The 22,805-nt window shown below is 37.9% G+C and overlaps 1 protein-coding gene across 7 annotated transcripts in view; it reads left to right on the forward strand.

The window, feature by feature from the left end:
- The window catches only part of LOC122575859 (poly(rC)-binding protein 3), a 188,371-nt gene that overhangs the window by 143,294 nt on the left and 22,272 nt on the right, over positions 1-22,805 (forward strand). For 6 of the 7 annotated variants that reach the window (XM_043745341.1, XM_043745340.1, XM_043745345.1 and 3 more), the window contains 3 exons: positions 9,891-9,987; positions 11,627-11,906; positions 17,245-20,764. In XM_043745341.1, coding sequence (XP_043601276.1) covers positions 9,891-9,987; positions 11,627-11,906; positions 17,245-17,623 — 756 coding nt within the window. In that variant the 3' untranslated portion in view covers positions 17,624-20,764. Of the gene's footprint in view, positions 1-9,890; positions 9,988-11,626; positions 11,907-17,244; positions 20,765-22,805 lie in introns of those variants that run through there. The other variant, XM_043745346.1, reaches the window with a different exon arrangement.

Here is a 22,805-nt window from a genome sequence, read left to right on the forward strand (position 1 = left end):
TTATCCTTTGTACATATCGTGGAAACTCTGATCATCGAATTTCTAGGATTCTTATTATTTCTAATTTTTATTCATGTTATTCGAAAAGAGAGCGTAAATATGAAAATTTGAAAGAAAACTCGTAGATTGTGCAAGGTGAAGACCCTAGAAGTTTGTCTTATCTTTGCTGCTGCGAAAGCACCGAATATTTATCGTTTGTACGATTACGAAAGCTCTGATCATCGAATTTCTAATATTTTTATTGTTTCTGTTATCGCAAATGAGCGTAAATATGCAAATCTAAAAGAAAACTCGTAGATCGTGAATCTTGAATGCTCTGACAAAGTATTATTCTTACTACTGTTAAAGCACCGAACATGATGGAATATTTATTACTCCTCCGATTACGAAAGCTCTGACCAACGAATTTCTAGAAATTTCTGCTGTCTCTGTAAAAGCTCTGATCGTCGAATTTCCGTTACTGTGAAAGCTGCGGAAATCGTATTTCTGTCGCGCCTCCTGTGCAATAATTCCAGTGCATCATCGTAGACAATGGCAGAAATGTTTGGCGATCGTCGCAGATCGAAATCGATGAAAATTGTTAACGAATTTCCTCGTAGTCAAGATGGCGTGTATCGTCGTGTCTCAGCATCCGTCCTGCCTTCTGTTTCTCTGCGCTTTTCGACGACCGACGACTCACACGGAGCCCGACTTCCACGATTTTCGGTTTCGAGATGCGAGAAAAAAGAACGGCGAAAAACTCGAAAGAAAGAACAGCTACCAATAAGAACGAAGAAAACGACGCATAAGACATACAGATCGGAAAATCCGCACGAAGATTAAAAAAAAAAAAAGAAATGTAAACGAGAGAAAAAGGTGGCCGACCAGAATCTCACTGCACACACGGCTCATTGCCTTTTTCATTAGCGTTATTCCGCGGACCGGTCGAGTTCCTTCTTTCTTCTCTGTTACGTTATTTCACTCTATCGTCATTTCCTTCTACGTTTCGTTTTGTCTTTTTCTTCCACTTTATATATATTTTCTTCTATACATATACTGTTCTGTCGGTACAATTTTCTATTTGGTTTCCTTCGCTATTTGTTTGTCTTGTTTCTTAACTTGTGTTCTCTGTATCTCTACTTCCGTTTCTTTTCCTTACGAAGTATGTCACTCTACGGGAGACACGCTATAGCTGATCTAATTGGGGGCGGGTTGGTATTGGACAACCACGACGTGAACAATGAGCGAGTTGTACAACAAAACAAAGACCAGTATGCATGCGTGGCACGAGAAAAGGTAGATTTACATAGGTATATTATTTACTACATTGCGCTTTATCTCTCTCTCTCTCTCTCTCTTTCTCTTTCTCTCTTTCTCTCTCTCTCTCTCTCTCTTCACAATCCCACCGCCACTCTGTCTAAGTTTTCGTATAAGTTTCTCTGCCTGTTATGGAGAATTCTATCTATCTCTTTCTTTTCTTTTTTCTTTCTTCTCTAAATTCCTACTTTTGTTTCTTTAGTTTTATTTCTCTGTCTTAACTATTTTATCTACTGTCTCTCGGCTTACAGAACATCGTTTAATTCTTGGCTTCTCGTCCTACGTACACTGTCTCTGATTTCTCTTGTTTACGTTCCGTTCTTCTCGGTAGAGTCTGATCAGAAATCCTCTGTTTCTGATCCGCCTTCTCGATCCTGGTAAATCCCACTTCTTAAAACGTGTCTCGCCACGCGGAAGATGTACCGGGTCTTAGTGGATTGCAGACGTTTCTCGAGGCAGATTAATCCCTTGATGATAGCAAATCAATTGAGAACAGTGGAACTGTAACAATAACCGAAACAGTTTTATCTTGCGGGAATTTATAATTCGCCGGATATTATTCACATTTTCCCAAGATATCTGTCTAGTAAAACGAATAGAATTTTTACGGTTTATATCGAGTTATGGTTCTTACTATTCGAAACATAATTAGTTAGACAAAAGTTGCAGGATTTAGAAAGAAACATAAATGGAATTAAGTTCTTGCCAATTTTTTTAGGATTCTCCTCTGTTACTACGTACTGTATTATTGACAAGATTATTGCTAAGATTTTGGTTTCTGTAGGAGAATTTTCATCTGAAATGGTATATTTTCCTTTAAATGTAAACCATCGTAAGCACCAAGGGATTAACTCATCCTCGGGATGGAAAATATTCAAGATGACCAAAAACGTGTGTACAGGTTGGTTCGCGTAACTAGGACAAAATCATACAATTTTCTCTGGTCGCAATTAGAGAAATATATTATGAAAAAGAGATGAATAGCTAAGAGAGGTCTACCTTTCCAGCACAATATTTTTATAAATACGTTGTTTCGTGAATGTGACACAGTGCATGTGCATTATGTAGATGCACAGTGTTTTCTTTAATAGACGCGTGTATTCTGTTTTACGTAAATCAAATCTGTCATTCTGTATAATTATAGCACGGGTTCAGTGATTGAAAAATATCTGCCACGAAATATTGCAACTTTAATAACGATATTTATACGAAATATCTTACAAATTGATTATTTTTCGACCAAATTTCTTCTAATGTCTTCTTTGCACAGAATAAAAGAAAAAAAGACAATTAAACGGTTTCATTTTTTAAATATTTTTGAACAATCTCATAATGTACATGCATTGCATTATACTTACAAAAGGATATGATCATTAAGGACTAAGTTCATTTATCATGTTTCTCTGATATTTATTCTAATATTTCAGCCAATAGATAATTTCCTAATTGCAATCACGCAAAGAGTATGATTTGTTCCAATTACGTGGAACATTCTATGTACATACAGTTGCTTTCCACTTCGCGATCCTAATTGTGTTTCGCCACGGTCGAATTTCAGCCAACTTGCTTTTGTATCTCACGTCCACGCGACAATGACGGAAGCTGCTAGCGAATTAGCCCTGCTACGGTACTCAAACTTCTCCACTCAATTGTGCCTCTTCTTCGTTAAAAAATTTGAGGAAATATCGTAATTTGAAGCGTCAGTATCGGTCGAATTATAAAACTCGTAAATGACAACAACGATTTAGATCAGCTTCTGAATTACTTAATTTTCCAACACGTAAACCACCTTCCAAAAGTGTCTTACGTATAGTCCAAATTTGAAAAATTTCAAAAGAATCTCCCGTTATTCAAAAAGGAAGAACATAATTCGTTTAAAAGGATGACATGTGAATCCCTAACGAGATAAAAGTACAATTGGATGGAAAGAAATTGGTTACGTAGCAGAGTTAAGAAATCTAACTCCTTTGCTTATCGATCGCTTCTGAAATAATAAAACTCGTGTTTTCTTTTGTTTCGCCGATGCACCGCGATCGATTCACCACCAAGAATCTGTCAAACTTTCGCAATCTTTTTACATTACTCTCGACAAACCTACGAACGAGAATTGGCCGTGCGTAAGCTACGAAGAAACGCGTTCAATAGACGCTTCGATACAAAGGTAAATAGACGCCAAGCGACTTCACTTGGTTCGAGTGCCAGCGAAAAATACGATAGCGACGAACCGATCGCGAAACCGATCTCCGAAGTACGTATATACACGCTTCCGCTTTTTCACGGCTTCGCAAGAGACTTCCTTCTTTCTCATCCCTCTTCGTATATCTTCATACGTTCGTACGTCTCTTTGTTTTCGCCTGTAAAAGAATTCCCCCTTTTATTCGAAGCACAAAGACTGTCGAGATCTTGTCTCCTCCAACGTTGTCTCGATTTCTAACTAAACTCGAGAAGAGAAATCGGGACAACGCCGTGGTGGAGCAGAACGTCTACTTGTCCACAAATAATATTAATGTTATTGTACGATATACAGGCTGTCTCGGCTAAACGAGCTCATCTAAATATCTGTCTTATTTACAATTGTATGAAAAAACTTCTCGGGGCAGAGTTAAACTATTTCAAGGTGGAAAGAATTTTCTTTCAAGATCATTCTTTCGCGGCATATCGAGGTTGTCGGTGTATCTCAAAATGGGAATTATATCCTGCATATTTTTTTTTATTCGTCAGTTGATGCGTTTCTTTAATTTTTATGCAAAAGTATCGAGGTATTTGTGCCTGAAAATGCTCAGTTTCAAAGATATTTTAATTTTACCTCTTTATCCTTCTCTATATTCTATGTGTACATTATTATTAATTATATATTAATTTTGTAAAACTTGGCGTACGACAAGCAAAAGTGATATTCTTGCGCCAACGTGTGTCTTCCTTGTCTTTCATACGCTAAATACATTCGACGAAATTAAAATCGAAATATCTTTTAAACTAATTCTTTCCCGGCATAAGTTTCTTAATATTTTTATATAAAGAAAAAAACGCCTATTGTAAAAAACATATATGTATATATAGAAAGAGTTCTATTTAGAAAAATACCAGTGATCATAAAATCTTCTAAAAGAAACGAACTTGAGAAAAGATTCTCTTCCACGTTATACGCGTCCCTTGAAACAGTTCAACTTCGTCCTGATCCTGAGAAGGTTTTTCGTACGATCGTAAGTAAAACAGATATCTAGACGATCTCGTTTATCCGAAACACCTTATATATCAATATCATCGATATTATAGCACGAGGATATAAATTGTTCTATCAAAATTTGTCCCGTATTTCTATCATTTCTATTTCTAAGTCTTCTCGTTTTTCTTTCGTCTCATTTCTTTTTCGTTCGTTTCTATTCGCCTCAGTCCTCAGTTGTCCATTGTCCACTCGCCGTCCTATCTTAGAACAGCATGGCTTCCAAGCACTCTGTTTAGCTACGAATCAAGAAGTTCGCGCGAGGGTGGGCTGCCCTGACATCACGTTTCCACCATCTTAAGCAGGGTAGAAGTTTCTCAACGTCGTGACGATACATCATATTTATGTCTTCGATCGAGATTTTTTTTCCTTTCCCTTTTCTTTTTTAATTTTTTTTTTTTATTATTATTATTTTATATATACATTTTTTTTTTTATTTTTGTCTATCTTCTTCTATCTCTGTCTCGTTTGAAGTACATATTTATATCGGTTGCGAGCACCATTCAAACGTTATGGTTCCGTATAATACGATTATTTTTATGATGTATGAAACAGTCGGAGTCATTCGACGTTGCATCGTCGATGATTCGTCTTTGTAGAACGATGCAAATGAGGAAACGACGTTCGCAATGTTCGATCAAGTGCGTTGTGCTACATCTGTATGTATATTTATCGCCTCTTTCTTATTTTATTTCTTTCCCTCCCCCTTTTCTCCTTTTTTTTTTTCGTTCGAACTCGTGCACCATAGATTAGTATAGATGATGTTGCAGGTAGAAAACCAATCACACTTTTGAGGTTTTCATGTTTTAGGGCACGGTTACGTGTACACGAAGAGAGTCCTAGATCTTTAGCCCCAGACATCTTGTCCTGTCTACGACAAGGAGCAAGAAAGAATGCATTTTCTACTTCTCTCTCTTTCGCTCCCTCCTTCCTTTTTTTTCTCTTCCTTTTTTCTTTTTTTAATTCATTCGCTACATATTTAGAACGCAGGGTGTTTCGCTTAATTTCATCGCTTGAAATACGTGTACTATGTTTGAGATTTTATAAAAAAAATTCTCTACGAAGGTTGCATAATTTTGTGTCAGGAGGTATACAATTTTGTATCGTGGAAAGCGTCAAGTTTCTTTTGGCAATTACTACTTTAATAATTCAGGAATAATAATAATAGTAATTTTTTTAAATACTTTAAAGATGAATTAGTTTCTTTTGTCAATTACTACTTTAATACTTCAGAAATAATAATAATAGTAATTTTTTAAAATACTTTAAAGATGAATTAGTTTCTTTTGTCAATTACTACTTTAATACTTCAGAAATAATAATAATAGTATTTTTTAAAAATACTTTGAAGATGAATTAGATATCACTAAAGATCAGAAGATATATTAATAAGATCTCGAAGAATTTATCCACTGTATATCACGTTCAATTTGTTATTTGAAGTAATTAACGGATATCTCGTTCGAGAAGCCGCAACACAAAATTGTGTCCAATTCTTTTACGATATTTTTACGAAATCTTAAATATTACAACAATACTCAAGTGATAAATTTACACGTAACGCTTTATATATACAAGAGGTTCACTGTAACGGTTCATGCAATTTTTCAGCAGTATATTCTTCTTTCGTAATGATAGAAAAATTATCCAGAGCATTTAAAAGATATAATCACGCGATTCCTTTCCGTAATATCGTAACGGACACTAAAATAAAATATGAAACCTTTGTTCACGCACGATGTGAAGTATATAACAGTAGATGCACACTCTTTCTATTACACGTTAAAAAATAGTTGAAAAATCGTGTAAAACGTTAAAATGAACATCTTGTATAAATATATCATATAATACATATATTAAGTAATATATATGAAATTTCTTTTCTTTTTTTTTTCTTTTCTTTTTTTTTTTTTATGAATGATAATTTAACTCGTGTCGTTGATACTTTTGTGTTCGGCGTGTATATATCGTTATCACGGCTATGCATTTACGTACGAGTTTTACGATCTCCAGCAGGAATTAACCGTTGCAGTTTCTGTTTCACCCGTTGAACTCCAACGGGGAGATTCCGTTGTAATTAGCAGCTTTTACATTGATTCGCCACGGTCCGACGCGACGGTGTGTTTGGAGTTTTACTATTTCGTCGGTTTGCGGAACGGTCGATGAGTTCGCCGGCGAATTGGAATTCGAACGGTTTGAAAATTACAACGCGCGCGTAATCAACGGGACTCTTGCTTCTAAAATACCGGAAAAGACGCTTTAGAAAGTAAATAAATAATTTACGAAACATATTGATTTTTCAATCGATTGAAAGTAATATTCTTTTTTTTTTTAAATAACATTCTTATGGAACTGTCATAATCGAAATTAAGATAGAAGATAGGGTCAACGAACTGTAAGCTTACAATATTAATTAGAAATCGCTGCGGGAATTATGTATTCAGCTTTTGGAATTGTTATGATAGAAATTAAAGTAGGAAACGGTCAACGAACTGCAAGCTTACGGTATTAATTAGAAATCGCTGGAAGAATTATGTACTCAGCTTTTGGAATTGTTATAATAGAAATTAAAGTAGAAAACGGTCAACGATGTGAAAGCTTAAAATATTAATTAGAGATGGTCGGAAAAATACTTTCTCTTAATTTTGAAAAAGAATCTCTAACACAAGACTGAAATATTTTAGCTAGGATTTGTCCAAGTAAAAATAGCTGAATACTTATTCGCCGTGGCATTTCGTTATTACTTATGTAAGTATGTGTCACTTCACGGAACTTTGTCGAGTTCTTTCGCGAAGTCGGATGCTGTGGAAGTTTCGTGGCGAGCACATCGATCGCGCGCTAAATTCTGCGCCAAGTCTCCTTTGTAATTAATGTTCAAAGATCAGAAATAGAAAAATTGTTTCTTGGAAACTTCCATTTCGTCTCGAATATTGTCTCAGAAACAAGGAATCTTAAATTATTTTCTAAAGCGATAGAAGATATGATTGAATCAGTAGAATCAGAAACGATACAACTCGATTTTGCTTACGTAACATTTGAAAAACTGACAAAAATATAAACTTGAATCTTCTTCTTGTTTTTCTGCTTTAAATAAAAATTCGATAATTTTTAAATACTGAAATGAGTCGTGTCATACGAATTACACAATTTCAGTTTCGTTGAAATCAGTAGAATCTTGCAACGAGAATCTTATTCGACAGACGAACGTGAATGAATCGTAAAAGAAGCAAAAGAATTTGTCGAAATTAGAAAAGATGCGTAGATGCATGCTGTCTCGTGATATTCTCTTTTCTCCTAACCGTCCATTCTACTCTGTCTGTTTTTTTTTTTTTTCTTTTTTTGATAGCTCGTTCCTTTAGAAGTTAGCCGCCTCAACTATTAATATTCGCTAGATACCACGGTCGATCGACATTGGTCGATTAATTTGCAGAGAATCTTCGCGGCGAGAATCAAGTTCGATCCAACCTCTGACGTATAGTATGTCGTACGTGTGTAGACATATTCTCCGGCTGGATCACAAAGCGTCCTGGATTCCTCGGCTTCCGGTCCCTAATAGCGCAAAGCGATCTCCAGAATACCAAGCTGTACATTGCTATACACATACGCCGAGAAACTTGTCCGTAACTAGCGTGCTGGTATTAATAGCGATAGAGAAGGTTCAAGAAAATATCGACATCTTTGTTTATGAGTAACAACGAGCCGAATTATTATGATCGTTTCGAAATAATCGCTTGTTGGAACACCGATCGAGAATGAAGCTTAGAAACACAAACTTCTTTCTTACAAAGAGATAAGGGACTTGCGTTTATGGATTGTAAAAGGTATTTTATGCTTCTAACGGTGTATAAGAAATTCTGCTGCAGTTTTTTCTTCAGGCGATCGTAATAATTTGATGACCGGTAGTGAACGGTAGTTAAATTTTTTAGTCGAGTTTCATCTTCAACCTTCTGTAACGATATGTAATTAAAAAGTTGCTGATATAGGTATTTCATTTTTAATCCTTTTATAAAGTTTAATTAATTACATCCATGATGCTTTTTAAAGTTAATATCGAGGAGAAAAGTCTTTCTCGAAAGGATCGTTAAGTTTAATGTAACGAACGAATTGCTGCTTTAATAATCTCTTTGTAATTTCTAGTATATTGTTTCTTGCTATATCAGAATTATTTTGTAGAAAAGTTACAGAGGGTTCGTTTAATTTTTATTTCGTTTTAAAACGTTCCTAGAATCGTACGAAATTAGAGAGTCATGCGATCATCGTTCTCCATAGATCGATCATTATTCGTTCGATAGTCAGAAACTCTTTCTCTGTCTCTCTTTTCTTTCTTTTTTCTTTCTCCTTCTTTTTTTTTTTTTTTTTTAAACCAACTCCTTCTGTTTGTAGCAATTTGCAAGAGTAAGTAGTTTCGTTGCCACGAAATTCAGTATACTCGTCGAGCGAGGATCCATTATTCTTTGCATAATCACGTCGAATAGTTCTCGAAACAGTCTGCTCGATTACCAAGTTGATGTTACCAAGTCGACCAAGACGGGAGATTCAAACATCGCCGACGTTAGAACGTGGCGCGTTTTTTCTATTACGTTCCTTCGATTAATTTTCACTGTGTTTTTAGCTCCTTGTTGCGTGTGGTTGTCATGCGAGTGTTGTTTCACTATGCGTGTTCCTGAAAGAGCGTGACGTTTTCCAAAGCGACGATAAAAGGAAAAGAAAAGAAACAAACGCAAAGTAAGGGTGAAAGTATTGAAAAGTATGGAAACGTGTGGAGAAAGGTGACAAAGGACATTTTTTTGCATCGGCTCCCAGGAAGTCGGGACATCCTGCTGGTCGACATCGAAGAGACCATGAGAACGGGCGAAAAAACTCGCAGGTTGCCACGACCGTAGAATCCAAAACGATCGATAGATCATCGACGATGATGGATTAATCTAGAGAGAATTCTTTACTTCCCCCCTCTATCTCTTCTTTTATTCCCTCTGTCTTCCTTCTTATTTAATTCGAATAGTTTTACCCATTCAAAGGACGATGATGATATACCTTATCATTTTGACTTCCTTTCTTATTTTTTTAGTTAGTCGTTTTCTTCTGAAATTTGTTTTTATCCCTCCCCATTGTCTGGTCATAGAGTTGTATTTTGATATTTCTTCTTTTTTTTTCTTCTTCTTCTTTCGTCTGGTTTGATCGACGATCCTCGAATGTGAGACGCGCGAGGAAAGCAGGCAGATTGATCGTTTCCTTTTTTTTTTTTTTTCTTTTAGATCTATATTTTATCGGTGTCTTCGTATAATACCCCTCTGAAAGCACTTTTTAAAAATCGTTCAAGCGGCGGCACATGTTTTTGTTGAGCGTTGGATTTTGTTCGTCGTTGTTACAGATGGGCAAGCTTGGTAGCAATCCATTGGCCGGACTCGCGGCTCTTGGCCTCGGAGGCCTTGCCACACCTGCCAACACAGGTGGATTGAATCCGGCAGGTACGTTAAAAATTCCTCGTTGTTCTATTACAATACTTTGTAACACTCGTGATTATTTTTTTTTTGTAGCTTTTTTTTTGTTTCTTCAATTTATAAATGAATGTTTCAGAAGCCGAACTTTTCAACCCTCTCTTTTATTTCTCAATTTCATTACGATAAATACGATTTTCCAAAATCAAATTACTTGGTTCTACCAGTTTGTTTATCACAAGAAGATAACATAAATAATAGGACATTTTAAGTACATTAAGATACAGTGTTTGCACAGTTGTCACTTGTTTCTACCTTTTAATTTATGCGGTTGATCAATTCAGCTTCTGAACGAATACGAATCGATACGAATGCGGCTCAAATACGACTGAGAATTATTGTGTTTCGAGAATTCGATGGAATTGCTTGTGCGATGTATGAAATTTAAAAATTCGCTCGAGAGATCGCTTAAATTATTTACGTACGTAGAACGTGTTGTACGAGAATCTACAGGCTTACGCAACAAACTTTTATTTTACAAACAACAATGGTTTCGAAAATATTATAGAATGAAATCATGCTTTTGGCAGTCGCTATGCAAACCTCACCACTTTACAAACATCTTACTTCACCGCGGTAAAACGACCAGCTTCGTCCTCCAAGCCAACTCAACGCTTCCAAACAAATATGTAAAAATGTTAATTTTTATACCGTGGATTAAAATAATAAAATAGTTACGTTTAGAAGATTTAAAAACATTGTTGTTTCGCGTGCACTTTGCATACAATTATTCACCTAATTCGACAATGTATGTACATGTGGTCCATAACCACGCGTGGTAGGTTTTAAAATAGAAAGTACATAATGATTCATGTATAGTCGTAACAATTATAGTACTCCGCGTGATCGTACGACGTATGGACTTCAGTAGAAGAATTATATAAAAATTATAATAATATTATCATTATTTATTATTCCATCTATACAGCCTAGTTTTTACATTTAACAATTTCACTCGGTTAGAGAACTTGAGGTATTTGTAGCACGACAATATCTCTCAGAAGTAACACACGCTTAGACTGCAAAGTCATACTCTTCACGCATGTCTGAGATTCTGCCACTAAGAAGAAATTTCTTGGTCGTCTGTACTTTCTACACGCGCACACTAACAGGAACCTTATAACATTATAATATACTACACTTTGAACGCTGAAGCGACTCATATTACGTATTTCACATTACTTTTATCGCACAACTACGGCGAGGGCTAAATTTTTCTTATAGAAAAGAAAAGAAGAAAAGGGAGAAGGACTCTTCCAGCCTACGCGACATAGTATTTTCTTGCCAACTTGGCAAAAATGGTTCTTCCGTGATTAATCAGAAAGTGAGTTTCGCAGCGGCTCGCTATAGGAATCACGTGATAAAACCATCGACTTTGAAGACGAATATTCGCATTTCGACAAAGCTAGGCGCTTTAAAAATAGAATCGCTTAATAAATAATACACTGAGTGTCAGGTATCGTGAAGATTTCGTAGAAATTGCAAGTTGAAGTAAGAATCGTAAAAAGTCAATCTACGCTACGAATGCCTTAAATCTCAAGCCTTAAACCTTAGTCAATAAATGATGTGTACGTTGCAAATATACAAAACGTTGCTGGTTTTTTGGCAGCATTAGCGGCACTGGCTGGTAGTCAGCTACGTACCAGCAACACGAACAGGCAACAGCCAGCGGCGAACAATCAGACGCACGAGATGACCGTGCCAAACGAGCTGATCGGCTGTATCATCGGCAAGGGTGGTACCAAGATCGCTGAGATCCGTCAGATCTCCGGCGCTATGATCAGAATCAGCAACTGCGAGGAGAGGGAGGGTGGCGCCACGGATCGTACGATCACCATCACCGGAAATCCGGACGCTGTGGCACTGGCACAGTATCTCATCAGCATGAGGTGAGTACCGTGGCACTGGAGCATAGATATCACTCTGGCTTGCCTGCCATCTTGAGAAGAAAACGAAAAAAAAAAAAAAAGAAAAGGACGAAGAACGTTGGACGATCGTTATTTGATATTCATTATCTTTTATGGTTGTTCCCGATTAATCCCATAAGTAATGCAGCTTTTCCGATAGATGCATTTAGAATAATGGAATTTGTTGTGAACAAGAGGAATTTTACGAAGAATGGGTCGCTGTCGTAGAAAATTTAGCAATGTAATCAGTGACACCAGTCTATTAAGGAGCGTTTGAAGAAGTACTTTATTTTAAAACAATTTCAGACTTCTTTTACCTGTATAATTTACGCAGTGAGCTTCTACGTGTAAAGTATCTAGCATTGTGCTAATATATTCCTAAACAAAACAATCTTTATTTACGTTTATACGATTTTTGGCCCTCGATGAATCAATTGCAACAAATTCTTGCTTCCTTGTACCTACAATGTCGAAAAATCCGTATTACTCGTAGGATGTTCCAATATGAAATAGATACGTAGCATCCGATCGATCGTGCAACGTTCTCTCGACGAGATCGGTTTACTTTCTCTCGATCCAAGAGAGAGAACATTGTTTAAGAATTCTTCCATTATTCCTATCGGTACATGTCGAACTCGTCCCGGCTACGTATTGCGATATCTCGCGACACATCACCACCACCAACCCCCCACCCCCACCCCCAACGAATCTCTTTAACTTTCTGGTTTCTTTCCTTCTCTGGATCCAACGTGAAACGATCGTTGGATCGGATCTTGACTTATGTGTACATGTCGCCGGTGTAGAAATTTTTTTTTACACGATCCCCCTCGACGACGGAGAAAATGGAAGCCCAACTTCCCCGTCGACACCTCATAAAGAGAAAAAGAACAAAAGAGAAACCCTTTGATTCGCCTGTCTATTTTTTTCTTCTTTTCCTTTTTTTTTTTTTTCTCTCTTGTGTTACACTCGTTCCTTCTGTAATTACCTTTCTTAGCCTTGGTGTCTTGAAGATGATCAAGTGAGACTAAGGGAATAGTCGAATTGCCGTCATCGCGACACCTCCCATCATGTTTATTACTGTTGTTACTGTTGCCTCTGGCGGCGACGAGCTGGCTACAACGACCTTGCAAACTATCGCCATCATTGTTAGTCAACGCTAGGTTGTGGATGTTTCTGCGGATTTGTATTTTTGCGAACGCATGATTACGTAAATGGAACTTTGATGGATAGATAACTTGCTCGTCGAAAATTGCATAAAATGCGTTATGTTTCAACGTCTTCTATAGTGATTTGTAATTTAATATATATGATAATTTCGCGTTCTCCTTGGAATTTTCCATAAATGCATAAAGATCCACGATCTACCCATCTATTTACAGAGATTCTGTGTACGCTGTGTTATATTCGCGTTAAAAATCAGTACGCGCAGCACAGGTATAGGTTTGTTGCTATGGTTTTTGTCGCGTATCGTAGCTGACAGGTTATAGTCGGGAAGTGAGTCGTTTTCCCGGCACGTCGACGCCAGAAAAGTGTTACATGAAAGAGGTGGCGGTGCAGCAACGAGAGTTTTCTATGTGAGATGGATACGTTGCACGAGTGTTAAGATACGAGGTGAGCCCTCGATGTGGGGGTACGTGGTGACGTGCAACGCGTGTCGTGGACCGCCACCTCGGTCTCTCTAGCGTATACAGGTGAGATATTCTCGTAGTGAAGTAAGATTATATAGCCAGTGAAGACGACGCAGCAACCGCGAACCAAGGGATCGCCGTCAACGCGGAGACGCCGGAAGACAATATCTTCGTCTGCCACGACGGAAGAGGATCTTAATCCTTTGTTTCCAGGTCCTGCTTTCCAGGTCCAGTACCCTGAGTATCCTGCAGACACAACTCCGCTCAACATCTGTTTCCCATTTGTCGCTGGCTGTCCTTTCAAGCAAAAAAAAAAAAAAAGATTTTGAAAAAAGAAAAGAATATATATAGTATACAATCACGATGACAGATATACGACACGTAGTCGAACGATTCCAGCAATATATCGTTCCGTTTTAATTAGACGATCTTCTCCCGAAGAGTCCTGCAAAAAGCAATTATGCATCACTACAGCTCCTTTTTTTTTATTTTTTTATCTTTTTTTTTCTTCAAATACCCCAGTTCGGTTTACGACGATCCAAAGCTTCTTTTCGGTCGAACTCGCTTTTGGCGAAGGCTCGTCGTTCGTTCTTATTTGATGAACTAGTAATACGGTGTTTTAATTCGATTAGATTAATCGCTTGAATATTGATCTATAATTAAGTATATAATAAATAACGTGGTTGCAAAGACAGGTTCGAAACTTGGAAATCCAAACTGGATTTTAGAAAACTATAATTCGCTTGTTTTGATTCGATAAAGTTTCCCGTATGCTGCATTCAATTCAATTTAGATTTTGCCCTATGTCTAACGTAATATGTTCACGAGAAAACGTGTTCCTTTGAACAGAATATAGCGTTAATCATATTGGAAAATTCGATATTTATCGTAGATTATACTTTATTAATTCATTTGCTGAACTATCGTTTATTTGTTAAAATTATCAGTATTATGGATCGTTCAATTTTTGTTTCTGCAATTCGCCTTCGCCAAGAGTGTCACGCAGTCGCATCTTTATGTTCTAATTTGTACGTTTCCTCGCCGCTGATCATAGCGTTTTACCAAAAGATAACGAACGTGCACGGACGTAGATCTTACGATACTCGATATATAATATCGTGCTATGGGACTGTTATCTCTTTCCATTCTTTCCACAAATTTCAAGAAATCGAACGAAAATAAATATAGAAACGTGTACTAACGTAGTCGTCGACGAGATTCGAAACGATCGAAAACGCGTCCCCGTAGCGCATATTCAAAGGCTCTGGAAAACGAGCAATCGCCAAACCAGCCCCAGTTTTTTGCCGCATCTCGAAAATAGCACGAGTACCAAGCACGATTGTCCTGTATATCTATATATATTTAGCCGATTTGAAAACGCGAATCGTACAAACCTTCTGCACATTCTATTTCTTCCCCCTTTTTACGAATTATAATCCATATTATATTTTATTCCAGATTGTCACTCATATATATTTTTATACTACTGCATCTGAATAGCGACCGAAAAATATATTCGTCATATATCCCGATTATTACTTCTTGTAATACCCGCTCAACCACTTGGTCGTCATGATTATTACGTATCGTGTTTATCATCCCCCCCCCCCCCGAGCACAATTCCCGCGGCCAAGATCTGCACTCTGCCGCGTTCAATTCCGCTTTCCGTTCGTCCTGTATACGCGTGACGTACGAGCCAATTATCGTGGCAACGATTTCGCTGGATCAGCAAATGCAGCAACTGGTCAAACTGCTGCATAGTTCCCGTACAGATGATACCCGTAGGCGGCGGAGTGCAAGTGCTGTGCCCCGTTTAGTTTGATTTCCGCTTTTCAGTGATTCACAGAGCCATGCTACGTTCCATTCCACTTTGCTAAAGTATCCGTGATGCGATACCGTTTTGAAAGGACTCATACAAATTCGATGTCATTACATGCTGATCGATGTTCGAACGCTTGTTGCTTTTCTTTTCTCGCTCTCTCTATCTCTTTCTCTCTTTTTCTTTTTTTTATTTTTTCTTTTTATTTTTTTACAAGTATTCTCTGTATACTCGGAGGACTTCTCCTGTTTTTATGTGTCATGTGCAACGGACTATGGCTCTGTGCTGCGTCGGAAAAAAGGACGTTGCGCGTTCGTCGACTAGGGACAAGAAATTTCTTGAAAATGTCGAGGTCGAGGAATTTTACGAGATACGAAAGTGAAATTAAACTTTGAGAAATTGTTATTTTTTTGTGGTGATCGAAACGAATGCAGTCGAACGTCCTTTTCGATGGCGACAACTCCTCGCAGCGTATCCTCCGCATTGGGACGCCATTTTCGGTGCTCCTAGAGGCTGCATCGTGTACGATCGACGAAACGTGACGGCTGTATGTCGTTGGATGAAAAACGATACAGACAGATGCCGATGGTTCGTCGGTGCACGGTGTCTCGAGACCGATAAAACGCGTCCCGACGACGGAAAAGTCCCCCCCACCCCCCCACGAACAACCACGTAGCCGGTGTACGTGAGAGTATCACGCTCCATAGAACACACCTGTGGCATAACTCTCTCTTTCTGTGAAGCCTGTTGAAAACCTTGCGACTCGAAGTCTTTCTTTTCTTTCTATTCTCTTTTTTCTTTCTTTCTTTCTTTCTTTCTTTCTTTTCTCGCCTGACATACATCACACTTAGCGTCCACACCACCTTGTCACTCTTTCGATCTATTTCTGTTTAATCGATATAACAACTCTGTTCTTTTAGCGGACCCGTCTTATTATTTTCATTTTACTATATCTCACACATCGTCATGATTCACCTCTTTTCATTTCCTAGCCTCTGTTTCTCGTGTACACGTCGCTGCGACTCTTCCTTTCTGTATATTTCTTTCTTTTCATCTGATCGTTTGTCGAAACACTGTCCGACAAAAGGAAACACGTACAGTAGTGCTCGCTTAAATTCCAATAGAGTTTCGCCTAAATTCAAACGACCCAAAATCCGCTTATACTCACTCCCTGTACTGTTCGAACTGTCGAGTGTAAATTAAACCTATCGACAAACACAGCGAATAGACATAGTTGGAATAAGTGAAAATAGCGATCATATTCCTGTATATTGGAATGAAACTTTCCTATGAAATAATAAGAGTTTTGGGATTGGTATCCCATCACGTTTCTCCGAAACATTTTACTATATTCGTTCGACAGTTTCCCTACACTTGATGATCTATTTGAGTCTATCTAAACGTCCATTGGTATAAGAAAAATTATGCCCAAGAAACGTGCAGATTCACTCCACTCAATTACCGTGTCTTTTGCATTAATCTCTCGTTTGTCCCCTCGCTTGTTTTTGCTAAGTCTATTCTTTCCCTCAAACCTAAGTCTATTCAAACAAACGTAGTTTGAAGTGGAAGACATCTCGACTTCATCGAAGAAATCTCGAGTCCTCCCGTGCGAAACAAAATCGTCACCCGCATCGCGAGGTTTGCAACCTGATCCTCGATTTAATTGTAATTTAATCGAGCACCGCTGTACACGCATATATATATATATATATATAAGTATATATATATATATGTGTGTGTGTGAAACACGAAAGTAGTCACACGTAAACATAACACACGCGGCCATATACTTACATAAAACTACATAAAACTGTTTTTATACGAGAGGAACGTTCCCACCCTGACCTTTTTACATTTTGTGTCTTTTCCCCAGTGTTGAACTGCAGAAAGCTAACCTAGAGGCCCAAAATACCCAAACCCCTGGCAGCGGTACCACTCCCGGGGCATCCGGGGCCAGTGCTTCTCCCTCTACTACCACTACCACTGCCTCTCCCTTGGCCAGCGCCATTCCCTTGGCTCAGCTGCTAAGCAAGCCAGGCGCCCTCAACGCCCTATCTAGCCTCACCGCCCTCGGCGGACTCACGGAATTGCTAGGTGGCGCTGCTGGTGCGGCTGCATCCGCTCTTCCGGTCCAGACAACCGGCGTTCACCGGTCGCACAAGTTCACGCCGAGGCTACGTAGCCCTGGCGCACCCGGGCCCACCGAGAGCGGAAAATTCAAATCCGAGCGCACCAAGTACAACCCGTACTGAGCCACCGACCACGAAGAAACGAAGGAGAGACGCGAGATCAGGGAGATCGTTACACATACACGCATTACTCATCACAACGACCATTACAGCCACGATTACCACCAATATCACAACCACCACGATCATATACACACGGAACACGAGATTTACATCGGAGAAAAGTGCGTACGGACGCCAGGGTAGCGCGAGTCCTGATCAAGACTTGGCTAAGGATCGGACCAACACGATAGTTTCAGAACGGACTACCAGCGATGATAGCGATGATGATGCGTGATGCAAATTCATAGGGTAAGACGCGCGACGACCGTGCCACTTGCGTCCAACAATTCGGCATCGACCTTCGTGTTTTTCTGTCGATTTTTTTTTTTTTTATACATATTATAGTCTTCTTCTTCTTTTCTTTTCCTTTTTCCATCCTTTTTCTTTTTTTTTTTTTTTTTTTTTTGTATACGATATAGAATGTACCGATCAATTTGTATTTCTATTTTTTGAAAGGGAAGGTTGAGAGATGGTTTAAAGGCGAGATCCGACGCTAAGTCTTCGGGCCTTCACATTAAGCGCGACGCGACCTCCGAATCTGACTTACTTTTAAACTTACCGTTTCACTTGCTCCGCGAAATGCGCGATTTTAACACGCTTTCCTATGCCCATTTCGTATACATGTTCTGTTTTATTGGATAACGGTATTTGATTTTCAAAAAATCATAATACATCGTATAACATACGGTGATGTCGAGTTGACGTCGACTCGGAGGACGCGACCGCTTGTGCACCGTCGCGAAACAGCCTTTTTTATATATATATATGTATACATATATATAACATAATTACGATGAATTATATTAATTGATTAATGTCGGAGGCATAAAAGGCTCTTCTTAATAGCATTAGGCGATTCTGATGTAATTTTTTCTTGTAGCTGTATAGCCCGACCACTTTTCAATTTTGAGAGACAGAGAGAGAGAGAGAGAGAGAGAGCGAAATATGTCGTGCGTGTCGGAATTTTTAGTAGAGAAAGAAAATAAATAATGGAACAAAAAAGAGGTTGAGAACGACGTGTGCGACATTTATTAGATATTACTATGATTTCTTTTTTCTTCCTTTCTTTTATTTCTTTTTTTTCGATTATGTCTTTTACATCATTTACACGAGAGAATGTAACTACATGAGAGAAGAGTGTGAGAGAGTTGAATGAGAGGAAATGAAAAATGAGAAAAAGCGAAGCGTAATGGCGTGTTCAGATACGCATTGTGTCCGTAATCATGTAACCGTGCACTGAAATCAACGCCGGACACTTCATCCGGAAATAGAATATGGTCTATCGCGACAGTGCGAGAGAAAGAGAAGAAGTTAAAAAAAAAAGAAGAAAAGAACAAAATGAGAGAATAATGACAAGAGAGCTTATTCGGTACCTCGACATGAGGTTTAAACGCCGCTTCTTCGAACGATTGCAGTGAGCATAGACATATTGTACTCGCTAAAAGCGAAAGAGACAGAGAGAAAGAAATAAAATATACGCAAGGTAATCAATCGATTTACAATAGTGGTCGTTTTATTGTAACGATAACGATGATAATTATATACGAATAAAGCAAAAACGTAATCATATTCACGAGGAACACGCTCCATTTATATATGTATAGATATAGATATATATATATATATTATTATTAACATATGTATGTATATATAAATAATATATATATATATATATACATATACACGTACATATTGATATACGGAAGATAGAGAAGAAAGTAATGATTCCCTCAGCGAGTTCAGATTAATTAGCGTTAATTAACATTTTAGGTACGTATACACAATCTGTTCACACTTACACCACTGACATACACAGACACGCATACACAGAAACATAAGGATGAAAAATAGATGAAAAAGATCGTGTTTTATCGAAGAGAAAAGTCGCATTCGCCGCGGATCGATCAGTCTTTTCTTCTGGCTCGTCCCTCAAGAATGTAAAATGTAGAACGAAGATATAGCGACGAACGAAGGATGATATTTCAATAAAATATGAGTCGATCAAGATGGGAATATGAATCGAGTCGATCAATTTTGTTAGGTTGATAAGGGGGGATCGAAAAAGAAGTAAAGACACGGTGAATGGACGTCGATTTTTAATGACGATCAGCTGCGTACGAGCTCCCAGATCAATGTTTGTGTGCTCAATTTCTAGTTCGTAGCGAGAGAAAGAGGAAGAGAGAGAGAGAGAAAATACGTTGCATAGATCAAGCGGATGTAGATTTACGATCGACGAGTCGTAGAACGCTCGTGCACCGATTTTTGCCGCGATGTCGTGGTCACGATAGATCGGATTCTTTGTTCCTTACGATCGTTTGAAGTTCCGTGCTACGATTTTGCCAGCTTTTTTATAATTTTTTATTTCTCGGTTTATTGGATTTGTGAAGCTTCGTTTATTTTCATTCATTTATATAATTAACCCTTAAAAGCTACCATTGAAGGTGACGCCGTCATATACAGAATGTTATTTTACAAAACGATTATTATGCAATTATTTTAGTTTAGAAATCGATAAAGTCAAGCGTTGTAAATGTTTTATTATTACTCGTTATTGAGAGAAGAGATATCGAACGAAATTATTGAATCGAATAAATCGTGAACACGATCGCGCATCTCGTAGTATAATAAACGATACTTCATATTGCGTTTGACATTCTGTACACCCATATGTAGTCTTGTCCCATATTACGTACATATATTTGGTTCTCTCTTGGAGACAATAATGATTTCTCACGTTGGCGGCGATTTCCGTGAAAAATCGACCAGACGAAGATTCTGCAAGTGAGAAAAAGTGAGAAAGAGTGCGTGTGATAGGGTAGAGTGAAAGAGACACTAGCGTGAACGAGAGAAAAATAATACGATGAAACTAAAGCGATCTTTTTCTTTTTCTTTCTCATCGTTAAGACGAGAAGGGAGGTTTGACGAAATATATCAAGATTCAAAGAGTATACACACACAGGATTTTGTAGGTAATCTTAGTCTTCAACTGTATATTGGTCTCTTATAAACGATGTCGCAGAGCTTGTGTGCTTAACAAGACATTAGCTACCCTGTATCTCACCTTGTTAAATAAAGCTAGGCGTGTTTAATACAAAAAAAAAAGAGATGAAATACTTTGTGAAAAATGAGCAATTTCGACGAGAATTGAACACACGAGAAAAAGAGATAATCAAATATCTCGGTATTCCTTAGAACGAGGTCTCGCAATGCACTATAGTTATTTTTAAACAGTTTGTCTTGGAATAATAATAAATCATTATCTTGTTGAATAATACTATATAGTAGCGGCGGCAAGTAACAATTATTATTGTATTATTAAAACGCTACTATTAGTCTTGTCACAATGAATTCTCTGTATTGAATATTCCTCTTTCGAATTGTTGATTCTCAGAAAATGAGAAAAATGTGACACAGGTATGGTTAGCTGTAAATATCGCGCTGTTCTGCGCGAGTTCTACCGTTATTTATACGTTCCCATCGATCCAGACTCCCTGGAAGAAACTAATTCTGTAGTACTTTGCGCGACCACGTTTCTGGCTTCTGCTGTACTTTTATTGTTGCTACCTCCTTTTAGAAACCGGCCTCGTGTTTCGTGGAACGAGCGCCTCTGATCCGCGTCAAATCGAACGACGTGAAAACGAAAGAGAGTCGAATTTTAGAACGAGCGACAGCGGATTTTTCATTGAAAAAAGAAAATAGATATAAAAAATGAATTTGTAATCGTAGCTTCTTTTTTTTGGATATTCTTGTTACGTTGATCCGTATGCAAAAGATGATGTATGAATATATGCAGATATGTTAGAGAATTGATATTTTAATCCTTTGATATATTTGAGTATTTTTGATTATTCTTAATGGTGAAGCATATAACAGTTTAATTTTGTGAACTGTGCGTCGTTAATGATGAACGTGAGATATATGAATATTGTTGGAGATTTAGTTGGAAAAAAGATGGAATAGGAGGACCAGAAATATCTTTGATGTGTCATTGATGATCCACAATTTTCTATCAAAACTTCACGTATAAACATAGAGTGAAATTTAAAGGTAAAGAAAGCAACGTATTATCAAACCAATGCCAGTCGTTTGCACTGTTCAATTATCCTCGGTTCGTAGATCAATTCAACTTGTAACAATCATCGAACGAAAGCTGAGAAATATTCCACCAGAGTCGCTCTGCCTCGTATGAAAAACGTCTCTCAAATTCGTTTCTCATTCGTCGATTTGGTCTGGATCCAATCCTCGAAGGATCAAGGAGAGTAGCATAAAACAATCGATGGGAAAATATCACGGTCGACCATCGATATTTTGCCTATATTTTCATTTTTTTTTTTCTTTTTCTTTTTTACTGCAATCACGAAACGACGATTAAAAGAGAAAAATGTTTAAGATTGTCGCGTGCCTCGTTCACGCAAATCTTCTGCTCGCAATCGATATAGATTGCAACCTATTGCCGCGTACAGCATACAAATCTCTATGTATAGCAAACACGATACGCAGAGTGTACATGCATTATGTTATGTGTACATACGTGCATATATATATATTTCGAGAAAAAAAGAAAAAAAAAAAAAGATACGTACCAAGAGTGGAGAGACTCGTACAGAAAGAGGTGTAGAGAAAAAGGGAGAGAGAGAGAGAGAGAAGATGTATCCATCCAAACAACTTGACCCAGGCTCCTGCCCGTTTTTGGTAAGCACCATCCGCTCCTTTGTAGTCCCGTTAATCGACACATACTCTTCTTCCCAATTTTTACGAACCGTATTTTCGGCAACTAGCGATCTTATTCTTATTACTCTATTCGTTTCTTTGTTACTTCTTTCTTTATATATATTTTTTTTATCCATTAATTAGCCGGCTCTCTCGAATACCCGTTTCAAATATTTAACGTTCCGTTGTTTTTTTTTTTTTCTTCGCCTTTGTATCTAGTTTCCATGTTTTCACATTTTTCTTTGATTTTTTTCATTTTTTGTAATCTAACTTTTTATCGTGAAACAGACGATGATCGCGACCAACGGAGTTGCCAACCAGAACCGATTTTACCAACCAGATCATCCGAACCCCTCCGGGAATCATTCTACGCGAATGATTACTATCAATTCGATGTACACCCTTTCATGCATGTTTCCGTTCGAACATTTTT

Source organism: Bombus pyrosoma, linkage group LG15, assembly GCF_014825855.1.
Source record: "Bombus pyrosoma isolate SC7728 linkage group LG15, ASM1482585v1, whole genome shotgun sequence".
Lineage (NCBI taxonomy): Eukaryota > Metazoa > Arthropoda > Insecta > Hymenoptera > Apidae > Bombus > Bombus pyrosoma.